At 43.7% G+C, this 26,212-nt stretch overlaps 1 protein-coding gene across 2 annotated transcripts in view; it reads right to left on the bottom strand.

Moving 5' to 3' along the window:
* The window catches only part of DOCK2 (dedicator of cytokinesis 2), a 365,121-nt gene that overhangs the window by 322,634 nt on the left and 16,275 nt on the right, over window positions 1–26,212 (bottom strand). For both annotated transcript variants that reach the window (XM_015565082.1, XM_006765379.2), the window contains exons 3-8: window positions 17,815–17,855; window positions 16,621–16,676; window positions 16,055–16,151; window positions 12,952–13,100; window positions 4,734–4,869; window positions 3,188–3,342 (exon numbers count right to left, since the gene is read on the bottom strand). In XM_015565082.1, the coding sequence (XP_015420568.1) occupies window positions 3,188–3,342; window positions 4,734–4,869; window positions 12,952–13,100; window positions 16,055–16,151; window positions 16,621–16,676; window positions 17,815–17,855 (634 nt within the window). The remainder of the gene's footprint in view (window positions 1–3,187; window positions 3,343–4,733; window positions 4,870–12,951; window positions 13,101–16,054; window positions 16,152–16,620; window positions 16,677–17,814; window positions 17,856–26,212) is intronic.

The raw sequence follows: 26,212 nt of genomic DNA, 5'->3' as shown, positions 1-26,212 counted from the left end.
AAGAGAGAAATTGCAGAGAGGGGCCAGTCCATGTAGGCCTTGAAGGCCATTCAAGAATTTGGCTTGATTCGGTGGCTAACTAAATCCCATTTAAGGGTTTTATGAGAGGCAGCCACATGGTTCTGACAAACGATCATTAATCCTTTCACATCTTCAAACCACGCAGCCCCCTGTGCAGTTTATCCTGGTCCGTCCAGCTGTGCTGAAAAGAGAGAGTCTAGCTGAGGAGAAGCCAAGTACAGTTTGCCCAGTTGAGTCAGTAGGTTTTCTGTGACATCCAGGAGTATGTAGTAGGTGCTAAATAAGTGCTTATTATCTTGAATTAGAAAAAAGCAAAATAGCCGAAGCCGGTTTGGCTCAGTGGATAGAGCGTGCAGCTGATTGATGTTTCGCTCTCATCGATGTTTCTAACTATCTATCTCTCTCCCTTCCTCTCTGTGAAAAATCAATAAAAAAAATATATTAAAAAAGCAAAAAGCAAAATAAAGCTCAGAAATCAAGTCACCCCAAGAAGACATAATGAGAATTCCACAAAGTTAAGGGCAGTTACATTCTTTTTAGAGATTTGTTCTGACTTCTGGCTTCTCTCTCCCCACTCACCCCTAGAAGATTAATGAGAGTAATCCAAGCAAAGTTCAAGGGGGAAATGGAACTGCTGACAAATGAACACAGCTTCGGATTAACCAATGGTTAAAACTCAATCAAGTTAAATGCACCTTATTTTTGTTTCAGTAACGTTTTAAAATTTTAGTGAAATTTGCAGCAAACTAACCAGGAAGACTTCATTTCCCCTCCCCAATTTTTAAGCGATTTTCCACTGGTTATTTCTGACCCGTCATGGGAAATACATGGGTATCACCCAGAACCTTTCATTACAGGTAGCAAGCCCCATCGAGAACCACCCTGCTAGGTCGAAACAGCAGGGCCTCGCAATTTTCTTCCAGGGGAAATAGAATCATAAATAAGGAAAGCAATTTAGAGGGCTGAGCGAACCCCATCCATCCTTGCCCAGGAAGACCCGAGGGTAAATTGGGAAGGCCCAACCGGCACTAAGACAGGTGAGTCCTCCTCCACGTGGCACCCTCCTCAGAGGAAGGATGAGGACCATTCCAACTCCTCCTCAAGCTCTTTTTAGAAATTAGCCTTGTACTGGCCCAATGCCTGAGCTGCTTCTTTTTTGTTTCCTACAAAAATTTACCTTAAATCTCCTAAACCAGATTTCTTCAGACACCCACTGGAATCTGACCATGACTCATCCCAACACTGGAATTCAGCCAAATTCTCCCCAATCCACATCTGGGCCACACTGAGGATGCCTTAACTAGCCTGCAGCTCATAGTCTGTCAACCCTGATTAGGGCAGGCAAGAGCGAAGATTGGTTTCTTAGGGAAAGGGCAGAGGCAGTATAACACAGGTAAGGCATCCAAGTTCCCCCTCATTTTTCTGTATCATGCCTCTTCTCTTCTTTCTTTGCTTTCTACTTTTTTGCTTCTACCCATTTTGTCCTGCTCCTCCCCATCCCTCACTCCTCTGAAGGCTGCCCTGTGTCTCTGATGCTCAGAGGCATCTCTCAGGCATGCCCCAGCAAGCACATCATCGCTGTGACACATCAGGGAATAGGGCTGCCATCTCACTGATCCATTGTCTCTCCCCAGAACAGGTTCAGGCCATCCATCACTTGAGCCAGCAGGCCAGGTACCCTTGCCAATTCAGTCATGACGAGTCCTCATGTTTTCTAAGAGGCAGGGAGGGTCCTGTTAGAGCTTTCAGGATCTTTGTCATGGGTGCCTTGGGAGCAACGGACAGGAGCAGCAAGGAGACTGCCACACAGACCCTTCCAAGGCAGGTTCTCAGGGAGCAGGAAAACGTGTTTGCAGTGTCCACTGAAGCCTAGCCAGGTGAGCTGGGCTGGCTCTCTAGTATTAGGGATTTGGTTTGCTATAAAGAATAACTTTCCACCATAAATGACACCCTGGTGAAAACCATTCAGGTATCTGATGTTACTCCTAGGAAAAAGTGCCTTGGTGACAAGCTAAATTGCCCCCCCGACCCGGGTAGAAATCCCAGCTCTGCCTCTTATAAAAACATGTGACTTTGGAAAAGTCACTTGGCTTCCTTGAGCCTCATGTTCTCATCCAAGTGGCACAGAGTAATGAAAGTGAATGAGGTCATATACAGGCCTCAGCTCAGCCTTCTGAGATAGACAGTCCCCTCTATGTTTCACAAGTGTCTCCAAGAGAGCCATCATTTTCTAAAGCCCCACATTCACCAGCCCTACACTCATTTCATTGTCAAGGCATCAAAGCTAGAAAGACATCATTTTCTCCATAAAAGCAGAAGATCATGCTCCAGCTCTATTCTAATGCATAAACCAGGACCTCCAATATAGGACCATGTGTTGGCCCTAACCCTATTGGGGGCCATAGTCAGTGCTCACCTGGGAGGAAGTATGGTCTGAGCCAAAAGCAGAGGCCAGGGGGACAGAAGTGAGGGCCAAAGTCTTTCCCTGGAGATTCCCAAAGGTGCTTTTCCTGCCTTGAGCTGAAGTACCTAGAAGTTCCCTCATTTCCTTCGTTCCCAAGAATAGTTCATTAAAGTAGTACTAATCACAGTCACTCCCTCTTGGAGCCTGGGTAGCATTTGCCAGCCCTGGGCTTCATGTGATTTTTTTTCTCATTAAAAGCTTGAAAGAAATGACCCTGTGAAGTTGGCATTCACATTGTGCATATGGAAAACCCAGAGTGAATAAAAAGTAATAACCTGCCCAAGGTTGAGGAAGAATAAGTGGGGATGTCAGGATGTGAACCCAGAGCTCATACTCTTTCTTAGGCCACTGCTGCTAAGGAGGATACCGAGTTTGCACCATTCATTCTCAATTCCCATTTTAAAGTAGTTCTTTCTATTCTATCCAATGCTGCCTCTGAATCTTGTTATTTCTGGTTGTCTTCCAGAAACCAGAACTATTTACAAAACCAAAACCCAACTCTGGAAAAAAATTGGTGGTAAGAAATACTCCTACCTGACTTCCATGCCCTAAAAAAAAAGTTATTTCATGTTCTCAGTTAGGCTGTTTCTCTTGTGGGTGGGAATTTCTGCACAAGCGATGATGGAAAGAAAAGATGTTCTGTGGGCTGCCAACTCCAGCCTTCCACATGCAGAGAAGTCAGGCAACACTGACCACACCTACCTTATGACGGCTTGCTTGTTGGGGTCATAGAGAGACATGAAGAGCTCAGAGTCTTCCCCAATTCTGCACACAAAGTTTCTCACAAAGACATAGAGGCTGTGGGTAGGGGATGAGGAGATCCGGGAAGACAATCCATAATCTGGCTGATCTTTTGACTGAGAGGTGAGAGGAAGAAAGAGAAAATTAGCCCAGCACCACTTGGGACAACAGAAAGATGGTCCAGGATATTGAGAATCACGTAGGTTTTGAGCCCGAAAATTTCTGCAGTATTTTCATCTCTACATCCCAAAGTTTCTGCAACCTGAGCCAAAGTCACTTGCCTACACTCTCACACTGCCTTGATTTTAACCTCTCTTGGCCTTGATTTTCTCATCTTGGTTTCCCACCACTGACCCAGCCTTCCTCATGAAATTAGTGTCATAAAAAGCACAAACTGTGAAAGAAAAAAAATTGCTTAAAGGAACTTCATCAAAACTAAAAACATTTGCTTATGAAATGACACATTTAAGAAAATCAAAAGGCCACACATAGACTGGGTGGAAACATATTTGCAAAATGTATATCTGATAAAGATTTGAAAAGCAAATTAGAAATTGCCTAGGGCTTGGAGATATAGAAGGGGATGGACTATAAAGGAACTCAAAGAAACATTTAGGATAATGCAACCATTCTATATCTTGATTGTGGTGTAGTTTACCCAACACTATGTATTAATAAGATTCATTAGACTAGTTTTAAATAAGTTAATTTTTATTGTGTGAAAATTATATCTCAATAAATCTAAAATAAGGTTGCTTTCAAATACTGTGGTTAAAATTATTTTTAATTATGAATCATATGTTAACCTTGAAAAGACTGCTTCCTTGAAATCTTTTGTTGGCTTCCTACCACACTTGAAATAACATCTTAGCCCTTTTGATGACTCCTCAGGTCCTATAAGACTTGGCTCCTGTTACCGGCTTCTCCAAGGCATTGCCTACACTCTCACACTGCTCATCATACTCCATCCATACTGGTCTTTCTACTCTTCAAACATTCAGAACTCAGTCCTACCTCAGGACCTTTGCACTGGCTGTTCTCTCTGCATAGAACACTTTTTCCCTAGCTCTTCCCAGGCCTGATGCCTTCGCATTATTCAAGTGTCATCTCAGATGTCACTGCTGAGAGAGCCTTTCTTCATGGTACCTTTTGAAATAGCTCCTGCTTCACTGATTCACATAACCCTAGTTTATTGCCTTTTAGAAACTTACTACCATCTGTAGTTAATTGTTCCATTTGTTTATTTACTTTTTTACTGCCTTTCTTCTTTTCTCCTCTCTGAGCTATAAAGTTCTATGAGAACAGGAAATTCGCTGGCATTAAACTACCTATGGGATGGATACAGAATGAATTACAGCTACCAGTACAAAACCACAGTAAAATGTATGTGGTTACTGATCATCTCTGTCCATGGGGAAAATAGTCTGGTTAATTAGCCTATTATTTTAAGTTTATGATGTACTGAATGCCCGCCCATCTTGGTCAAAGCCTGTTTCACAAAGCTCACCATTTCTTCCTTGATACGCTCTGTGATTTTCTCAGTTGCTTCCTGGTGTGCATGGAACAAGCTGATGACGCTGGTGTTATCAGGGTCCAAGATATTTCCATCTTCATCTCGGACAATCAGATCAAGCTCAAGGATTCTGAAAAGCAAAATGGAAGGGGAGGATAAATCACAAGAGGCTGAAGGCTTCGGGACATTGGTGAGGAGTTTCTACCAGAAAGTTCACCTGATTTCTAGGATCATAGACTCCCACAGAACAGCTCTACACCCACAGCCTTGTGCATAGCTGGGAGTCACACTGATGCAGCACAGCCTCCTTAGGAGAGACTGTGGCATGTGTATTAATGTATATTTACTGAGATATTGAACTTAGAGAAACACCTTACACTGAAATGAGGATGTGTGTTGCAGCATTATTTGCGTTAACAAAGTGTTGAAAAAAAGTGTCTATAAAAAGGTAACGGCCATGGGATGCAAGGATGGTATAATATTCACAAATCAATAAACGTGTGATAAGTCACATAAATAAATTGAGAGATAAAAACCACATAATCATATCAACAGATGCATAAAAAGCATTTGACAAAATGCAACGCTCTTTCCTGATAAAAACTCTTAGCAAAGTGGGAATAGAGGGATCATACCTCAACATAATAAAAGCCATATGTGACAAACCTACAGCCAACATCATACTCAATGGGCAAAAACTAACACTATTTCCCCTCAGAACAGGAACAAGACAGTAATGCCCACTTTCACCACTCCTGTTTGGGACAGTACTTGGAAGTGCTAGCCATAGAGATCACACAAGAAAAAAAAATAATAGGCATCCAAATTAAAAAAGAAGAAGTAAAACTATCATTATTTGCAATGACATGATATTGTACATAGAAAACCCTAAAGACTCCATAAAAAAACTACTAGATTTAATAGATGAATTTGGCAATGTAGAAGGATACAAAATTAACACCCAGAAATCTATGGCTTTTTTATATACCAACAATGAACTCACAGAAAGAGAAACAAACAAATAAACAAACAAAAACATTGCACCAAAAAAAAAAAAAGAAATAAGATACCTAGGAATAAACTTAACTAAGGATGTAAAAGACCTATACTCGAAAAACCACAAGACATTGAAAAAAGAGACAGAGGAAGACATAAACAAATGAACAGAACAGAGAACCCAGAAATCGACCCAAGCCATTATGTTCAATTAATATTTGACAAAGGAGGCAAGAGCATACAATAGAGTCAAGGTAGTCTCTTCATTAAATGGTGTTCAGAAAATTGGACAGATACATGCAAAAAAATGAAAGTATATCATCAACTTACACCACACACAAAAATAAATTCAAATGGATAAAGGACTTAAACGTAAGATGGAAAACCATAAAACTCTTAGAAGAATCCATAGGCAACAAAATAGCAGACGTATGTTGTAGCAATATCTTTACTGATACAGCCCCTAGGGCAATAGAAACTAAGGAGAAAATAAACAAATGGGACTAAATCAAAATAAAAAGCTTCTGCACAGCAAAAGAAACCATCAACAAAACAACAAGAAAGCCTAATGCATGGGAGAACGTATCTGCCAATGTCATATCCAATAAGGGCCTAATCTCCAAAATTTACAGGGAACTCACACATCTAACAAAAAGAAGATAAGCAATCCAATTTACAGTAGCTAAGATTTGGAAACAGCCTAAGTGCCCATCAACAGATGAGTGGATTAGAAAATTGTGGTAAATTACATGTACACAATGGAATTCTATGCTGCTGTAAAAAAGAAGGAATTCTTACCATTTGCAACAGCATGGATAGAACTAGAAAGCATTATACTAAACGAAACATATGCACCCTATGTTCATAGCAGCACAATTCACCATAGTTAAGATTTGGAAACAGCCTAAGTGCCCATCAGTAGATGAGTGGATTAAAAAACTTTGGCACATCTATACAATGGAATACTACGCCGCTATAAAAAAAAGAAGGAATTCTTGCCATTTGCAAGAGCATGGATGGAACCGGAGAGAATTATGCTAAGTGAAATAAGCCAGTCAGAGAAAGCTAAATATCACATGATCTTACTCATATGTGGAATATAGTGAACAACATAAACTGATGAACGAAAATAGAACCAGAGACATAGAAGCATTGAACAGACTGTACAACCTGAGGGAAGGCGGGGGGCGAGAGGGTAAGAGATCAACCAAAGGACTTGTATGCATGTATATGAGCAAAATCAATGGACACAGACAGTGGGGGGTGGAGGGGGTAAGGGCTTGTGCTTGGGGGAGGGGAGATGGGGGACAGGTCAATGGATGGCGGGGGGTGGGAGGAAGGAGACTCATGTAATACTTTAAACCAGTGGTTCTCAACCTTGGTTGCACATTAGAATAACTGGGAATCTTTTTAAAATCCTGATTTCTGGGCCTCATCCTCTAGAAATTCTGTTTCTTTGTTATAGGGTGGGGCCACAACATTAGTAACAAGAGGCCCAGAAATCAGGATTTTAAAAAGATTCCCAGGTGATTCTAATGTGCAGCCAAGTTGAGAACCACTGCTTTAAACAATAAATAATTTAAAAAAAACAACTATGGTACATCTACACAATGGAATACTAGGCTGCTATAAAAAAGAGAGAACTCTTTACCATTCGCAACAGCATGGATGGGCCTGGAGAGCATTATGCTAAGGTTTGCAGAGGCCTAATTTGAAGCTGCTTTTGCGCTTTATGATGAGATGGAGGACCTCAGTTGTCCCTAGGGAGGTGGGCTGATGGAGATTCTGAGAAGGCCAATAGTGGTCCTGCTTAGGCACCACTACCAGGTACCAGATTGGGGAAGGGCAGTAAAGACAAATAAGCCAGTCAGAGAAAGATAAATATCACATGATCTCACTCTTTTGTGGAATATAATGAACAACATAAACTAATGAAGAAAAATAGATACAGAGACAGAGAAGCATCAAACAGACTGCCAAACTTCAGTGGGAAGGCAGGGAAGGGGAAGAGGGGGAAGAGATCAACCAAAGGACTTGTATGCATGCATATAAGTCTAACCAATGGACACAGACATATAAGTCTAACCAATGGACACAGGGGGATGAGGGCTTGTGTTGGGTGTTGGGGGTGGCTGGGGAGAGGTCAATGGGGGGAAAGGAGACATATGTAATACTATATGTAAGACTTTAAACAATAGAGAATTTTTTAAAAAGGGAATGGCTAAATAATCTGTGATCTGTGATGGAATTTCATGAAGCAGGATCTAAAATTTATAATATTGTTTTAATATGTTTAATGAGATATCTCAATGAAAAAAAAAAGTATGGACAGATGCATATAGTGTATTTTATATAAAAAAAACCAAGCCAGATATGTTATCTGGGTGCATGTACATGAGTGACAATGAACAGAGAGAGAAGCTTGGACAAAATGCACCAAATTACCAAGACCATCAACAAGGGTACCTTTGTGGAGAGATAGGGCCCTAGGACTAGGAGAGATGGGGAGCGGGTCAAAGGAAACATGTGCCTTATCTCAATTTGTTTAACGTTTTAATATGATATATGATGTGATATGGTGTAATACAATCCTATATAATAAGAGGCTAATAGCAATTGACCAAAACTGCAGAAAGACTGGTCGTGATGACGTGCACTGACCACCATGGGGCAGATGCTCAATGCAGGAGCAGCCCCTTGGTGGTCAGTGCGCTCCCACAGGGGGAGCACCACTCAGCCAGAAGTTGGGCTCATGGCTGGCGAGCCCAGCTGTGGTGGCGGAAGGCTCTCCTGCCTCCGCAATAGCACTAAGGATGTCCAACTGCTGTCTTAGGCCGGCTCCCCACAAGAAGCGGGCCTAAGCCATCAGTTAGACATCCCCTGGGGGCAGGCCAGGCTGAGAGACCCCACCCACTCCACCCTGAGTGAACAAATTTTGTGCACCGGACCTCTAGTATTTATATATAATATAAATGCAGAAAAGGTATTCACATATTATTTAGTTAATTACTATTCGAACATAGTTGTTGGGGGAAAATCTCTCTTTAGCTCTCTGATTTCCAGGTCACACACTTTCTCCTTTGTTATTGATTTGTTTCAAGTTCATCTGCCATTCTGTTTGGCATCAAGGATGACTAATAACAGCAAAGACTCACACAGCACTTGCAATGAGCTCACATCTGTTAAATGTTCTATGTGTATTAATGCAGTAAACCTTTACAACAAGCCTTGAGGGAGATACTATTAATACCCCCATTTTACTGGTGAAGAAAGACCAAGGATATGGAAGCTAAACAATGTGCTCAACATCACACAGCTAGTAAAAAGGAATACTACATCCTAGTCTGCACTCTTGACCTCTATGGTATATGTTATAGTTGTTTAAGAGCAGTATTGGATTGGGGAACCCGGAGTAGGTTTGCAGAGGCCTAATTTGAAGCTGATTTTGCACTTGATGATGAGATGGAGGACCTCAGTTATCCCTAGAGGAGGTGGGCTGATGGAGATTCTGAGAAGGCCAATAGTGGTCCTGCTTAGGCACCACTACTGGGTACCAGACTGGGCCAGGGGAGCAAAGACAAATGAAGGAGACTAAACTTTCATCTATTATTTGAGAATCGGATTGAGAGGCACGTCTCTCATCTCATCCAAATGCAAACAGAAGGGAGCCAAGGTTCAACTGTTTGTCTACATTCATTAGGAAATTAACTTCCCACTAGATATGACTCATAATATTGGGCAGCCACGGTGCAGAACGGGCTGTGCTCAGAGGGAACAAATGCATGCAGCTAATGCCGAGCAGAGGCTCGCGTGGCCTCAGAAAAGATGGAGCCTCGCCCATACATAATTTAATGCCAAGATCTCTCCAGCTCTTTCTCTTCAAAATTTATCAAAGTGGATTCAGTTCTAAAATGTATGAATAAAACATCCTTCCAGGTGCAGCTACCCTGGGTGTGGAGGGGTCATTTGAGGATTCCTCCCTCACTCTGGACACAGAGAGCCAATCCATTGCCAATCTCACTTGAAGCTGGGAGCTTTAGTAGTCGAGGGGCAGGGCTGCCTGGATTCCCACGACTCAGCATCAGGAGGGCTGCCCCCCACAGGACAGCAGACCATTTGTTTTGGAGAACTGACCATTTTGACATTTCCTGTTAGGAGGTGGCCCCAGTGCTCTCTTCTGTTCAAGAAAGTGAACCCAAGATGAAGGTGAGGGAAGAAGCCCCCACTGTATGCATTTTTCTAAAAATAAAAATAAAAATTTAAGATAAAGAAAACAGAAATGGCTCCTTCTGTGGTTTCCCATTGCCCCCTGGACAACGCAAACTTCTCCACTTGGCTCTCAGGCCCTCAAGGTTCTGGTCCATCTGCCTTCCTCTCTCTGTTCATGTTCATCTCACAGCTCTTCTTGCATTCTCATTCTCTCTCTCTCTCTCTCTCTCTCTCTCTCTCTCTCCTCTCTCTCTCTCTCTCTCTCCCCTCCCTCCCTCCCTCCCTCCCTCCCTGTCTCCTGCAATTCTTCACTGAATAATTTCTACTAATCTTGTTAGTTTCGGAGCTATCACACCCTGCCCTGCCTCCCACCCCTGCCTCCTCCCACCTTCTCACTCATGCTTCCTCCTCTCAAGCAATGCATGACTTCCTACTCAGATGTCTGTTTCTCTCTCTCTCTCTCTCTCTCTCTCTCTCTCTCTCTCTCTCCCCCTCTCTCTTTCTCTCTCTCTCTCTCCAACCCACATGGTCCTTGGGAGGCAGTAGAATGCAGTGGTTAAGCACTGAACTCTGGAATCAAGCATTCTGGTTCAAATGCCAGTGCACTTTGGGCAAAATGACCTAATCATCTGAGAAATGGGGACCTGTCCTGACACTTAAATGAGTTAATACATGGAAAATGCTTAAAATAGTACCTGGCAGATAGCAAGCGCTCAGTAGATCATCATTAGGCGTCCTTGCTGGCTTTTTGTTGTTGTGAAATATGTATAAAGGATGCATTTTATGAATGTCCTTGGGGCCACTTTGGTGCTCAACAAAATTGTCTCAGTGCAGGAATGGAGTGAGTTGGGGAGGAAATGGGCTGATTTTGGTCACTCCGTGGGCACTCAGCACCCGGTCACGCTTCCCTGACCTCACAGCCACACTCTGCCAGAGGTCCAGCCTTCTGACTCTCAGGAGGCCACTCGCCGTACCCCAGATCAGAGCTCTGAGTCGGTACTAATTCAAGGTGCACCGTTCTCTCTCACTTTCAGCTGAAGTCATCGGGGAAGGGAGGCGAGAAGCAGGGGGCCCCTCAGCTCAGGGCCTCAGTCTCTAAGGGTATCTCTCACTTCCCCAAAGGGAACTGCATGAAACTAAAAGCACAGGGCTGGGTGGGCCATGCCGCAGAAGGGAGGCTGATGGAGGGACGGCCTGTTCTCTCCCCTTTCTCCCATCACCATCGCTCATGCACTCCTTCAGTGACGACTCACTGAGCACCTACTGTGTGCAGACCCTGTCCCTGACACACAGCTATGAGTTAGACAGTTGCTGTCTTGGAGGAGCCTCCAGCACAGTGGGAGAGACAGGCCAGAAGGGAGGCAACTACTGTTCAGGAGGCCCAGGGTCTGCAAGATCCCCTAACCCAGGAAAGGCTTCCCATGAGCCAGACCGTTCCTTCCATCCTTGGTCCTTTTTCTCAGGAGCCTCCAGGAGGACACAACAACTGAAGGTCACAGATGCCATGGCTGTAAAGCAGCAAAACTCCCTCAATTCCCACACTCCCAGCTGTGGCTGTGCTCAGAGCCACCGCACCAATGGCGGCGGCAGCTGCGTGGAAAACCCGTCGTCCTGTCACTCTGGGGCCGTGTGCATTATAAGCAGATTTGGACACGCTTGGCAGCTGCCAGCCAAGGCACCGGCAGAAGGCCTGGGCTCCTGGGATGGACAGCAGCTGTAAGTTGGATCCATTGGCTTTCCTCTTTGGATCTCCTCCCAAGTGCATATGACAAAAGCAAGAAAGCCTGGCTGCTAGGAAATGATCGTATTCTCATTGCATCGGCTCTTTCTACTTCCTCCTCAGGGAAGTTCCAAACTTGTGGCCCACTTTGCAGTCTGGGTATTTAAAGAAGTGGGCACTCTGACCCACTTCTTTTAACTTTTGAAATTCAGCTTGGAGTCACCTCCTCCAGAAGCCTTCCTTGACTTCCTTCTCCAATCAACTTTTGAACATCTTTTTCCTAAGCCATCAGACTGACAACAATACATATTAATAGTTTCCCTGGAGTTCAGTCCTAATTGGGCTGTGGTCCTGAAGTGGACAGAAGCTTTCATTTCGATAGCCTCCACACGTAGCAGGAAATTCGTCCAATCATAAGTGCTCAACACTCATTTGTTGTTGGGATGAATAAACAAATGAATAAGGCATTTGGAGGGGAGGGAGGCCTTTACAGCTCTCAAATGCTCTCCAAGTCACATGGTGGTGAGGCCCATGGACTCTGGAGCCAGGCAGCCTGAAACTAAATGCTGGTTCTTCCACTTACTAGATGTGTGACTGCAAATAAGTGATTTAACCTTTTTAAGAGCCTCAGTTTCTTCATCTGAAAAAAAATGAGGACACTACAACTGCATACCCCATGGAGTTGTTATAAGAATTAAATGAGACAGTGCATGCAGAGCACTTAGCATGCCTGGTAGATAATAAGCCCAGATTAAATGTTAGTTAAAATATTATTACCACTATTATTATTACCAGTAGGTTTCCCTGCCTCAAAAAATTGTTTCATGTTCTCCTTAACTTCACAACATTCAAACTCCAATCAATCTCTGCTATTCCCTTTGGAGGAAATGCTTTTGTAACTGTGCATGAGTTAGCTGACAGTATGGGGCTTGGATAATTTAGGATGGGGAAAGGACGTTAAATCTCACACTGGGATTTGAGGATCAGTTTTGTAAATGCAGGAATAAAATGACAACTAAGCCAAAAGTGAGCCAGCATGACTGCGCTCCCCAGCCCCTCGGAAGTAGGTTAAATGAGTGTCCTAAATCTCTCAGCCGGGTAATAACTACTGCATAAGCAAGCCTGCTCTCTGGTTGCCTGTCCTGGGTCCCAGGGGGGTGATGACAAAGGCACACAAGCACAGCCTCGGTAACAGCCTTTTCCCAAATAGAAAGTGGCCAACTCAACTCGTGTCTAAAAATGAAACCAAGCGTCTGGGGAGGGAGGAAGGGAAGAAGGGGGCTTTACTTGTTGCCGTAGTCGATTTTGGACGTGACTTTCTGCTTCAGTTCCTTCAGCTCGTCCTTGGGCAGCGTTCCTGAGAGAAGCTGGGACCGCCACTCCATCAGGTCGTACATCATGGCCTGCACCTGGAGGAAGCGCTCCTTTTTGCTGGCCTAGGAGACAGGAAACAATCCCAGTCACCTGTGCAGGAGGTACCCTTCCCCAGCTACAAAAGGATTGGGTGGTGGTCTTAGTCACTGACATATACCCGCTCTGTCCCTGGGCCATAAGGGTTTCCCAAAAGCAAAGGTAATAATCCCAATCACTTCTCTATTAAAGAAAGGATGATTTCTGACTTATCCCAAAAGATGCTTGGGCAGGAACACCAGGAGCAGCTGCTGTGAAGGGGAGCAGATTTTGCCACCCCAAAATATGTCTCTTTGACATGAGGACTATTTCAAGCTAAAGGCAATCAAAAGCCAACAGATTCAGGAAACATTTTTTACCTCCCCCTCAACTGCCTAAATTTACACTGGAAGGAGGGCCTGTACCAGGAAGAGAGCTCTCACCATACATACCTTTGTACCTAAGCAACTTATCTGCAGAACAGGGCAACCTTTGTTTTCCAAAGCTCTCCTCTGCCTTCCTATGAATGACTTTCCTCCACTTTGTATTCCCAGACCCCTCCCCTGTCCTGAGCTCAGGATATTCTGGAAGCCTCCATCACATGGCTGTCTTTTGAGTCCCAAAACCTTTGGGTCTCCCATAAGTATGAAATTAAATTTGTTTTTTTCTCTCCTATTAAGCTGTCTTATATCAATTTAATTAGTAGACCACCCAAAGAACCAAGAAGAGAAGATGAGAAACTTTCCCCAGCCCTTGAGCTCAGGCCCCTTGAAGGCTGGGAACCAGGGCCATTTCTCTGGTGATAAAGGCCCATTTTGGGGACAGTGTTTCCCCAAGTGTGACATGCATACAACCTGCGGGATACAATATGGCTTTTAATGGAACAAAGACATAATGCCAAATATTATGGGCCTCTACGGTGATTCTCCTCCTGTCCTGTTCAAGCCAAGGAGAAAGTTGCAGCTTCATGTAATACGTCTCTCACCTCTCTCTCACATTGGTTAATTTCTGTTTTTTTAACAAAGAGAGAGAGAAGGTCTGTGGCTCAAAGCTTTTGGCAGGTACTAAAGCAAGCATTTAATAACATTGTTTTCAATGTTATTTATTTGAATGATGTTCTAATGGTGCCAAGTACTTTTAGCTTTCCATTTGGGAAAGCATGTGTGGTGTAATGAAATATAGTTTTGGTCTTTGTCCCAGGTCTTGGCACAGTTCATAAGATACTTAGCATTCCCTGGGTGATAGATAGGAGTGTCTTTTCTTATTCATAATGAGCTCCTTTCGATCAAGCCTGAGTTTAGGCTAATGACATGACACTTGGTAGTGCCCCTAGATAACCTCTGGATGGGGGCTGGATGCCATAGGAACCAGCCATGTGGTTAGAGAGTTGGAATTTTAAGCTTCCCACTCACCTCCCCACTCCCAACCTCCAGGGAGCTGAGAGGGGCTAGAAACTGAGCTCAATCACTAGTGGTCAATGATATAATCAATCATGACTATGTAATGAGACTTTGATTAAAACCCTCCACAACAAGGTTCAAGGAACTCCCCAGATGGTGAACAGATTAGATTCGCTTCAATATAGGGAGGGTGGCACACCTGGGGAAGGTGTAGCAGCTCTGTGCCCACTCCCACCCCAGTGCCTTTCCTGGGCATCTCTTCCATGTGGCTGTTCCTGCCTTATATCCTTTCTAATAAAACAGTAACCATGAATACAGCTCTTTCCAGAACTCTCTGAGCAGAGCCCGCGGGGGGGTGGGGGGGTGGTGAGGAATCATGAGAACCCCTGAATGGGGGCGTAGGACTTGTGACTGGCATCTGAAGTGACAAATCTTGCAGGGTTGAACCCTTAAATCTATGGCGTCTGACACTAACTCTGGGTAGTCAGTGTTAAATTGAATTGAATCGTAGGGCATCCAATTGGTGTCAGAGAATCAGAAAATGCTAGAATGAAATAGCTTGCTATACAGTTCCTTATGCGAATCATTTTAGTTTACCAAAAAGGTAGCCAATTTAGATATTAAGTACACGTTACATAGATGATGTGGAAATAAGGCATGACTCACGAAGGCGATACTGGAATATTGGAAGTTTAAGGAGCTGTTTACTAGGGTCAAGGGCACGATGGACTTGCTGTCAAGGATTTCTCCAGGGGAAACGCCAAGCTTCCCTGGCGTATGTGTATGAGATGTTTTCAAAAGGGTAGTGGAGATGAATAATGCTCCACATGAGCCTCAAGTCTACTGTCGGTCCCCCAAACTTTCCTAACAACTGTCGGGGAACTTACGGAATTGGAGGTATCAATGACCATATATTATGAAATATCCACATGGGAGTCAACATTTATGACTGTAAAGTAAGTCTGCAAACCGTGTGCACAGCAGCAGCTGTGCAGGTGCTGTAACAAATATGCGGGGAGCCGTGGTTGACATTTTCACTCGCAGCTTAATGGTTTTCTTAGCTAATTGCTTTCATTAGAACTTCAGAAACATCAAAGGAGGACTTCAAATTAGATTCGATTCAATACAGGGAAAACAGATGCAAAATGCGCTCTTTGTTTTTCCAGGGTCAGAGTTTCCTCATAGATCTGAGGACAGCAGCCATTAGTTAATTAACATACGAGAACAGTGTTTCTGAAGGTGTTGTAAGCAGACCAGGAAATCAAAATCCCCTGAGTTTATTAAAACGGCAGAGCCCCATTGAAGTAAGCTTTAGGTTGTAACAGCTCTCAAGGTGATTCTTTAAGACACTCAAGTTTGAAAATGTTTGCATTCGTTTAAAAAAGGATCACGCCAGACCCCCATTTATTATGGCTCGGTCACTAACTGGCTGTGTGGCCTTGAGAAAGTCACCGAACCCCTCTGGGCCTTGATGTCCTCGTACACTGTGTCCTACTGTATCAGTAAAGCCCCCTTGCCCTGTTCAAGGCTAAATTCCACATTTCAACCAAACAAAGACTGCAAGGAGCGCCCATCCCTGGGAACGGGGCTTGGAGTCTCACCACATAGAGCTGTTTCCAGATGCTGCCCCATTCCCAAAGTGTCGTCGTCACTTCTTGTGCCAGAGGAATTTCTGCAGGAATGATGTTCTCAATATTTCTATTGAAGGCAGGAGAGAAAGCGGTGTGAAATTGGGACCCAGGTGCTAACAGGACAAAATGCTGGCTGATTTGCATGAAGCTGCAGTTGCTGAAAGGGTCCTTGCTGTGAACTTGCTGTCCCCTCCAACAGCCACACCAATTACATTATGCAAATGCAAGAGGCTTCCCTTTTAATGTCCTCCTTCACTGGGGTGGGCCCTTCAAGCTCATTATTCACGGTTAATTTAATTAGTACAGTCCAAAGGCAGTTGCCAATGAAAAGTCTGATTCTCCAAACTTACTGATACCCACTCAGAATCAGACCTGAGCAGGAATCAATTTGGATTAGATGAGGGAAAGGAGCCACACAGATAAACACAAGCACGAAAAAGACGGATCACATCCGCCAAGTCATGCTTTCAAAGAAGACAGGACAGAGACACCCCATAAGCCACTGAAGGCCAAGCCTAGTGAAGAATGGCAAGTACCTTCTTTTTTCAATGGTCACTTCCTTGATGTGGATAAAGGACTTAGGAAAAATGCCCTGTTGGAAATAAGATAACATAGCTTAATATACATAACAAAACATCAAGTACAATAGAATGACACATCCCCACAGAAATAACTGACACCAGGTCCTTATGGCTTTTCCAAAAGCCACTACTGGAAAAACTCTCAAACTTTAAAGGAATAACCCCAGCATCCACAGAGCAAGGGCTGGATTCTAAAATCACCCATTTAGGTCCAGGTCCCCTCCAGTTCTCCATCAGTTCTTCTAGATCCCACTATAGCCCTAGATTTCAAAGGATGCTCCAGCCCCAGCTGACACATGAACGCTCAACATATCACATGGGCAAGACAGGGGTGCTTGAAGGACTCACTCTAAGAGAGACAAGGCACTCTGTCTGGCCCCTCTGTGCCCAGTCCCCCTGCACAGTCATGAGCAGTTGGAAGGTCAGGTCCTGAGCAAGCGTCTCCCTGGCTACAAGTGGACTCATTTGATTTGAGGTCCTTTTCTCCCTGGATTTATTTAACTGCTCTTTAGAGAGCAAAGTAGGCTCATGCCTCCTAACACACCACTGTCAGGGAGGAAGGAAGAAGCATCTATTGTTATTTCCTTCCTCCAAAAGCTTGGCTCAGTTAATAATAACATTTTGTCAATTACTCAGAAATTCCATCCTAAATTCAACCAATAGGCACAGTAGGGGCATCTGCCACTGCGCTAGACACTGTGCGAGGTGTGCAGAGGAGCAAAGCAGGCACCTGCTCTCGTGGAGCCAAATACGGTGTAATGTGAGGTTGGAACAAGGGAACTCCCTGAGGGCAGGAACCAGCCCTGTTGCTTCTCTGTCATGGCGACACAGAGGTGAGGAAACTATGAATGCCCGAAGCACTCTACAGGAAAGCAGTAGGTCAATTTCAAATAAAAAATGCACAGTACCATGTGGCTCAAGGAAGGGAGAGATCAGATATGACTGGCATATTGGGGGAAGTTTCAGGGAGGAGAGGGCTCTGCAGGTTGGCCTTGAAGAATGAGTGAAAGGGGAAGTTGAGGCTCCTGAGTACCAAGTTGTAGAGGTGGGAAAGCACAGGACACAAGGAGGGATGGGTGGAACCTGCTTGCTAAGGAATGGCAGGTAAAGATACCCAGGTCTGTCCCAAACCAAAACAAATCATCTTACCTGCAACATTTTGTGCTTTATGAGGTATCCCCTATACCAGTCTGCAAAGAGAAAACAAAGAAATAGGTCTCTCATCTATTCTTACACGTCTATTGCTGGTATTTTTGTTGTGTGTGTGTGTGTGTGTGTTTAACTAGCAAAGAAACTTCTGCAAACTGCTTTGGACCTTAGATACTAATCAAGTCGGGAAGCCCCTGGGCTTCAACCAGCTGTTGGTTGCCAACATCTCCAAAAAGCATCTACAAATACTGGAATTTCACATAAAAGCAAGTCTCCTCCTTCTTTTGAAAAAAAAACAAAACAGGAGGTTCCAGTAGAGATGGCCAGCGCCCACCCATGGCCACAGCTGGCTGGTGGGGAGGAGCAGCTGGTCCCTGAGACAGAGCAGGTGCCTCCAGCTCACCAGCCACCCAGCCCCTCCCTTATCTCCATCACCTGCTGGGTGCTGTGTCCATGTGCATGTTTCAGCCTCTGCCTCAAGGACATGGAAAGGCTAAGGGAGTTGGGAAAACGTCCTAAAATAATATCCCAGTTCTAACAGCAGCAAATGACATCTAACTATGATCTGCAAAAGTCAGTCATTACAAAACAGGCAAGTTCAGGGATGGGTAAAAAGACATTTAAAAGATTCTTCTTTTTGCAGGAATATCAACTGATACAATTAACACAAACCCAAGTGCACCCAGGCCTCAGACAAAACGAACCTCGGCGTAGCAAGTACTGATGACTGTGATGAGCCCACCGGCCTTTGAAATGAGTCAAGCACAGCCAAGTAGTGGCGTTTGTCATCCCCGTAAATGCAACGTGTCTGTCGGGAGCCTCATTAGTAATGCCTCATTCCCAGGCTGACAGATTGTAGCTGAAATATGTTCTCCACAGACTGAAGAGCAGGTCCCAGAGCAAACAACTTACAATGCAAAGTCACCCCTCCCATCATGACACAGTTTGAGGGGCAGGGCTTAAAGAAAGCTCCAAAGCCACTGGAACCCACAGTGGCTCCTATTTTGAGAGGAAGAAAGAGAGAAGAAGGATAAAAGGAAAGAGAGAAGGAACGCAGAAAGAAAGGAACAGAAGTTGGAGAGAAAGATTCTCAGGGTGGAATTAAGTACCATTCTAAGCACTCTTCGGATATGAAGCCCTTTAATCTTCATAACAACCATATGAGATAGGAAGTGTAATAATCACCCCATTTTGCAGAAGAGTGGTCTACCTGAGGCCCAGGGTCACACAGCTAGTGACAGTGTCAGGATTTGAACATAAGCAGCCATCATACCGTGCTTCCTGTTTAATGTAGGAAGGAGAATAGTGGTTGCTTAAGATCTTCATTCTCCCAGCACCTGAATCCCCAAAACCACAGCCCACTAAGCTACTTTCCAGCTGAACACTTCCAGCGGTGAAAACCTTACCACTCCACATAGCATGACATTCTATTTTCATGCTCCTCTTTAATTTCTCCATCATTGTTGGTAATAATTAGCCATTAATGACAGTGCTTAACCGTTCTGAGTGCTTGCTGTGTGCAAGCAACTATGGTCAAGCTTTTAGTTTTGTTTTGTTTTTAATTATAAATTAATCTTCACAACAATCTTAGAAAGTCAGTACAATTACTGCCTCAATTCTACAAGTGAAAATAGAGAGGCACGGAGAGACGAAGCAACTTGCTCATGGTCACACAGCTGGTGAGTGATGCAACTAAGATTTAAACCCAATATTTGACTCCAGAGGTTACACTCAAAAGCACTACACAATAACAGTTCTTCCCCCATCCCACCAACTTCCTGTGAGAGCATTTCTGTGATATCACTCACTACCATTTATTGATGGTTTAATTCATGTAAAGCTGTATGCTAAGTGTTGTACATGCATTTTCTCATTTAGTCCTCATAGCAATACTGTGGGCTAAGTATTAACATTCCCATTCTATAGGTAAAGAAGTAGAGATTCAAGTCAATTGATGTACTGGGCCAAATCTCACAATCAGGGTTCAAGGGCATGTCTGCATGGCTTCAAAGCCAGCCCTCCCAGCTGTTCTGCCACAGTGTCCCCTGTGAGATGAGCATAAATACAGATAACTGTCTCTTTGAGTACAAATACAGATAAGGGTCACTTGGTTGCAATGACCTGAATCCACTTGATGGCTAAGGCCACAAAAATCCACCAGAAAACAGGAAAACGATCAAGGGACAAATAGTCCCTGCCCAAAGCTCATGCCCACATCTGCATCTCTGTCACAGGGGCTCCATTCCAGGGACTTTGCCTGCTCTGACCCTTGAGACTCAGTTCCTTGTGCACACTTGTAGGTTTCCTAATTCTCAGAACTTCAGTTCACTCCTGAGCACAGAGTCTCTTGACTTTTACCCCCAGATACACATTCTGGCTCCAAGATGCAAGTTCAACCAACACTGATTGTCCACCTACCATGTACATGGGGCTAGGTGCTTTCAGAAATAAATCCCAGTGACACTTGGTGAGAAGGGCTTACAACCATCTCCCTGTGCTAGGTGACAAGAATGCGTCAACAGCGCTGACATCCCCACCCCGCTGGATCACTGACCTCTGACCTTCTGAAGTCAGCTGCCTAATCTGGTCAGCTGTCAGCTTTACCCAGCTGTACTCCAAGACCTGACTAGGCCTATACCAATAGTAGGCACACGCACAGCCAAATCCTTGACAACAGACTTTGAGCTTTGAGCGAAAGCCGGCTCAGTGTAACACAGCGCTTACCCTGCCCCAGGACTTGCCCGGGCTCATCGTTCTTTCTGGTTAAATAATAGCAAAGGGTTTTGTGCTAATCCTGCCCATGTAATTGCACTTCTTTTCTTAAATGGAACACTCACAAAGTGCATTGTGAGGGGAGATGAGAAAAGGGATTTTTTAACCATTCTTCTGGACAATTGTGCAGTGCCAAAATACTCCCATTGTCCACTCTTCCCACATCCCAAATACTGAAATGAAATGTACCTAAATTCTCTAGTCACCTATGAGTTGCAGGTGGCGGGGAGAGGGAGGAGAGATTAAAAATATCCCAGCACACCAAAAAGGAATCACAGCCGAGAGATCCAGTCCTCTCTCTGTCACCTCCTGGCAGCATGATGTCTGGTTGTCACCTAAGCCTCAGTTGTAGGCAGTTAGACAGACATGAGCAGAGCAAGGACGACGGGCCAGCTACAGAAGGTCACCAGGGCAGAACACCCTGGACTCCTAGTGATGAAAAGGAACTGGTAGAGCAGATATTGGAAATATTCACTTCAAGACCTTGCCCTTGGGATTTCTCTCCCTCCTAGAATGCCTCCGGTCATGCAGGTGGGATTCTCCTGACCTTTTCTCCTCTGGCATGTGGTTGGTCATGTGGTAGACCCCCACCAGTAGAGAACAAGGGGGCGGCGGGGGGTGGGGGGTGAAGGGATTGGGGGAGGGCTAGAGGCTAACTTCAATGCAGGAACAGAAGACAGAACAGCCCCTGATAGGTCAGTTTGAAGAAGAAAGCAGTTAATTATCCTCCTAGGGTTTAAAAAGGAATCCTAGCCCCCTCCCCCTCTCTCCCCACCTCATCCACTCCCCACCCCCAGCTTGAAATTTCTCTTCCAGTGTACTTTCTCTTTGCTTGCTCAAATAAACTTTCTCTAGTGAGTTTGGGTCTTGGCTTTGGCTCTGAATTCTTTTCTTATCCAGAAATCAAGTACTAAGGTTGCTCGACCCGGGTTTGGTTTGACCCCACGGGTCAGACACCAGGTGCTGTTCCCAGCACCTACAGCATTTCCATCTGTAAAATAGGAAAAATAACACCCACCCCATAGAGTTTTTGCAAAAACTATTTAAAAAAAAAACAGGATTATGAACGTAAACATGTCTGGTGAAGGTACAGAACCTTAGAGAGGAAAAAAAATTCAGGATGTGTTACCTATAGTGTGGACAAAAATACAATGATGGAATAAGGGAGGGGTAAAGAGGAAGTTTCAACTGCCTCTAAAATTTTTGTTTCTGAAAAAAAAGTCTGAAGTAAACGTGGGAAACATTAATATTTGTTTCCCTGAGTGGCGAGTGCCTGGGTGTATTTGACTTTCCTGTATGATTGAGGTATCTAATAATACTAAGATCAAACAGAAGCTAGTACCTATCAGTAGTTAAAAGACATTGCGGATGGATCACAAGAATTCTCACTTCGTATTACACAGTGTTTTACAAAGTATCATACTTTAAAAAGATATTAGCTTGTAAGAACATGTAATAAATAACTTCAAAATGCAATGGGTATTTAATTTTAAAGCGTGCCTTTAACGTTGATGTAAAACGTTTTTTGTACTCGTTCAACAGAAACTTATCTGGCCACTGGGTAAAGCTAGCAATAAAACTACTGGTCCGCAATGTGTTAAGAGGGTGAGTTCTGGAACCAAAGCCTGGATTTGAATCAAGATCTACAACTTAATGTCTGTGTGATTTTACACACATGGCTGGGATAGTGTGTGTATCAGTAGATGGAATGGAACTTTCTCTGTTGCCCCAGAGAGAGACTCAGGTAGCAAATAACTGAGGGTGGAGCAGACATTCCCTCAGAAGGGCTCATAAAGAAGAGTCTGAGCAAGCTGGGCTACCCCCAAAGCTGGGCTACCTCCACTACCATGGTCTGTGTAATCAGAAGGGAGACAGAGACAGACAGAGAGACAGAGAGATCTTTGGAGGTGGCAGATGTGGTCACCCAAGGAGGGCATTGTATAGTTCCCTCATACCCCAAACCCAATCCAAGCTTGGAGGTGTAGTCCAAGAGATCCACTCAGAGATGTTGCGGGGTGGCTGGCATCTCATTCCCCGGCTACATGGCTACAGGTGCAGGGGACAGGCTGATCTTTGGGCTCATTTGATCAAGGAAGACAGAGAATGAGAAAGAGAGAACTTCAGACTCCCAGCCCCAACCTCATGGAAGCTGGGGAAAGCGAAGAAGGAGGGGAACATTACACTGGATATGGAAATGAAGTCTTCTTCTGAGATGTCATTAAATATCAGGAAAAATGTCAACCAAGCGTGAGTGAAGGAAGTGACTGGAGGGAAAGCGCACTGCTTTTTTATGTGGAGCTCTGACTGCCCAATAAATTCTTACATGTGTTTCCACATTTACTAGTAAAGTCGGGACACAGAATGTTTATGCTGCCTCTGGGTAGAAGAGGCAGCCTGAGAGTGTAATGTGGACAAAGAAATAAGCATTAGGGTGTTTAAGGCTTAGCAAAAGGTATCCTTCTGAACTGTTTAGTTTTTTATGACAACAAAGTATTATCTTCATAATAAAAAGTTAGTCCAAATGCTTGAGCTCTAGAGAAAAGAAATTCATTCATGTCTAAGGTTCCAGGGCAGGTTTCTGGCTTCCTCATCTACCCGACTGAGTAAATCTCTTACACAAGCAGGGCAGGGCTAGTCTCCCCCATCCCAGGCAAGGAGAGGGCCAGCCTCAGGGTTCCCTGGCCATATTGTAAACTTTCAGTGTCACTCTCTATAATGGGGGAGGAGAGGGAATTACCAACACGAGCATCTCAGACACAGACATGGAGCTGGCCAGCTTCTCTACTTTCTCTCATTTTATCCTCGGAACAAGCCCAGGAGCAAGGTGGTAATAACCCACTTCACAAGTGAGAAAACGGAAGCTTACCTACCTAGGGTCCCTCAGCTGGTGGGTAGTGGAACAGAGAATAACTTTCTGATTCTACAGCCCATGCTCTTTCCACTCTTGCGGGGGGTAGTGAGGGTATAGGAAGCAGAGATTTAAAAACAATTAAAAAGTACAAAAAATACAATTAAAAAAAAACAGCTATTCGCATTCCTATCACCTAATATTAATCGGTGCTAATATCTGGAGATATGTGTTTCAAATCATCAAGACTATATTATTTTTGTCTAAAATAGACATGTGTTGTTATAAAGAATTTAAACTAAGAAGGGTCGAAATATAAAAGCTAAAAGAATCATCTTGTATCTCATTACCCAGAAAAAGGAAAACACTGTTAATATCATTCCAGTCTGCCGGGAGCCAGTCCATCCTTGCTGTTTCAAGGGACCTGGCATATATGGCATACTGTTCTTAATATGTTTGCTCACCTTCTTGGCACTGTGTTTTAACCAAGGTCACCTCTCCGAGAAAGGTTGTTTCCCCAGGTAGGGATTTTCCTCTGAAGTTAGGGAGGGAATAAAACCTCTTAACTAAGTGCCAGGCGGGTAATTAATCACTTTAACTACGAACAATCACGCTTAAGCTACATAATCTTTATTCCCTGGAATGGAGATAAGAAACTCCCTAACCTTTGGAATAACAGAACTTGGCTGGAGATTGTGGCTAGAGATCCTGGCAAGGCTGCTGATCAACTGAACGCTGTCTCTGTGTCCTTCGCCGACTCCGTCCACACCTTTGGGGACCCCTGGACCTGCTGGGGTTGGACCCCAGCACCAGTCAACTTTCATTTATAATTAGTATACAAAATGACAGATGGATAAATAGATGAAATATAATTTTAAATGCTCTCATAAAAATCAGCATATAGTAGAGATACTATGTAAATACAAATCTCAAACCTAACCTTATTTGTATTTAACAGGAGAAAAGAAGTGAAATTGAAGGAAATATTGAAACTTCAATTAAATGTTTCTTCTTCACAAAAAGAGATTTCCAAAAATTTCCTCTAAAATGAAAATAGTCATGAAAAAAACTAAAAAACGAGTGGTGATGGCTTTTTTTAGTTACATGTTTTATTTCTAATTAAAACCAACTCTGTTATAAAAGTGATATCATGGAATTAATCTACTCTCTTTCATTGCTCTCCCTACTTCTAATTTTTTTAAAGTATGTTTTTATTGATTTCAGAGAGAAAGGGAGGGGGAGAGAGAGATAAAAACATCAATGATGAGAGAGAATCATTGATGGGTTGCTCCTTGCATGACCCCCACTGGGGATGGAGCCCCAACCTGGGCATGTGCCCTGACCACGAATCAAACTGTGACCTCCTGGTTCATAGGCCAATGCTCAACCACTGAACAACACTGGCCGAGCTCCCTACTTCATGATTTTATTAGTTGTTTTTAATTGTCCAGTTTCCTGACAATTACATTCTTTCTGGTAGCCATAAACATTATGACTTTTAATACTAGTATTTATAAATGGATTCATCTGGACTCAATGTTCACCCTATTTCCCTTTCACAACTTTGCAATTCTCATATTGTACATTTTTTATTCATCTCTCAATTGGTTCAATTTTATTTTTCAAGTAGTGTGTACAAAAAAGGGGTTATATGCGATCATAAGTTCCTCACTGGGCAGGTCATGGGGACTAGCCACATCCCAGGCATGTCATTTTTTAGTAAAAGGTTTACAGTTGCCTTAAGCAAGCCCTATCCATTGTTTCTGTGCATCTAGGTTAACATACCTTTGTAATAAGTTATAACCACCCTCAAGAAAGCACATAATCGTGTTAACTCCATCACCAGCTTGCTTTTTCCCACCTCCATGCAATCTCCTTATGTCCTCCCCCACACCTTAATTTTAAATGCAGAAAATAAATTGGAAAACTGTTTTTCTCTGGAGCATTTGAGATCTTGCTCTGGGCATATACGGTTGGATTGGCTCAAATAAACTCTTATAAAAATTCTCTACCAGTTTGGACATTTCTTATGTCGACAGTAGGTTTCTGTAAGAGGGTTTCATGGCCACACCCAAGTTCTTTCTGCTATACCGTTTTGACTAATTTTTGACTAACACTGCGGTTTTCACTTTTTTAAATATTGCAGAGGAACCGTTTTTCAATCAGAGTCATAGGCAGAACACCCCATCTGCAAAGCAGATGACACTAGGCCTGATCTCTGAGCTCTCAGCTGCCCAAGGCCCTTCGGGGAACCTTAGTATTCCATAAATTCCAGTTGAAAAACGCTATGTGGGTACCAGTGTGTGGGTGTGAGTCCTCAGATATGTAGACTCTTTCTAACAGAATTCTGAACATTGTACTTTCAAACTCCTCATGAATTGGCCATCACTTACTAAATAAATATGCCCAGATCTTTCTAGAAATGTATCAGGGCTACTTATTACAAGGATACATTAAAATAAGACTAATAAAATAGAATTAAAAGTAGAAACCAGTACCAAAGAGGCTAGAAGCAAGGACTTCAATCCCAAAGACAAATGAAAGTGGCTTGAGTCAGCAATTGTAGGCTTTGCGAAGGCCGGCTCCAAACCGCCCCGCCCCCATCCCCCGCCCCCGTCAAAGTCATAGAAGACTGGCTACAAGCAGCCTGTATAGTCTGTGCACTGCCCCCAAGATTTCTTCAAGGGAAGTGCATAAAAAGAAGAGAAAATACTTGTGTGAAGTTCAAAATGTAAGACAGGAAGCCTGATTACAGAGGCTTTCTCACTGCCTTGGGAG

The sequence above is a fragment of the Myotis davidii genome, unplaced genomic scaffold, assembly GCF_000327345.1.
Source record: "Myotis davidii unplaced genomic scaffold, ASM32734v1 scaffold399, whole genome shotgun sequence".
Taxonomy (NCBI): domain Eukaryota; kingdom Metazoa; phylum Chordata; class Mammalia; order Chiroptera; family Vespertilionidae; genus Myotis; species Myotis davidii.
Note: the sequence above shows the minus strand (reverse complement) of the source record. Positions and strands in the feature narration are given on the sequence as shown.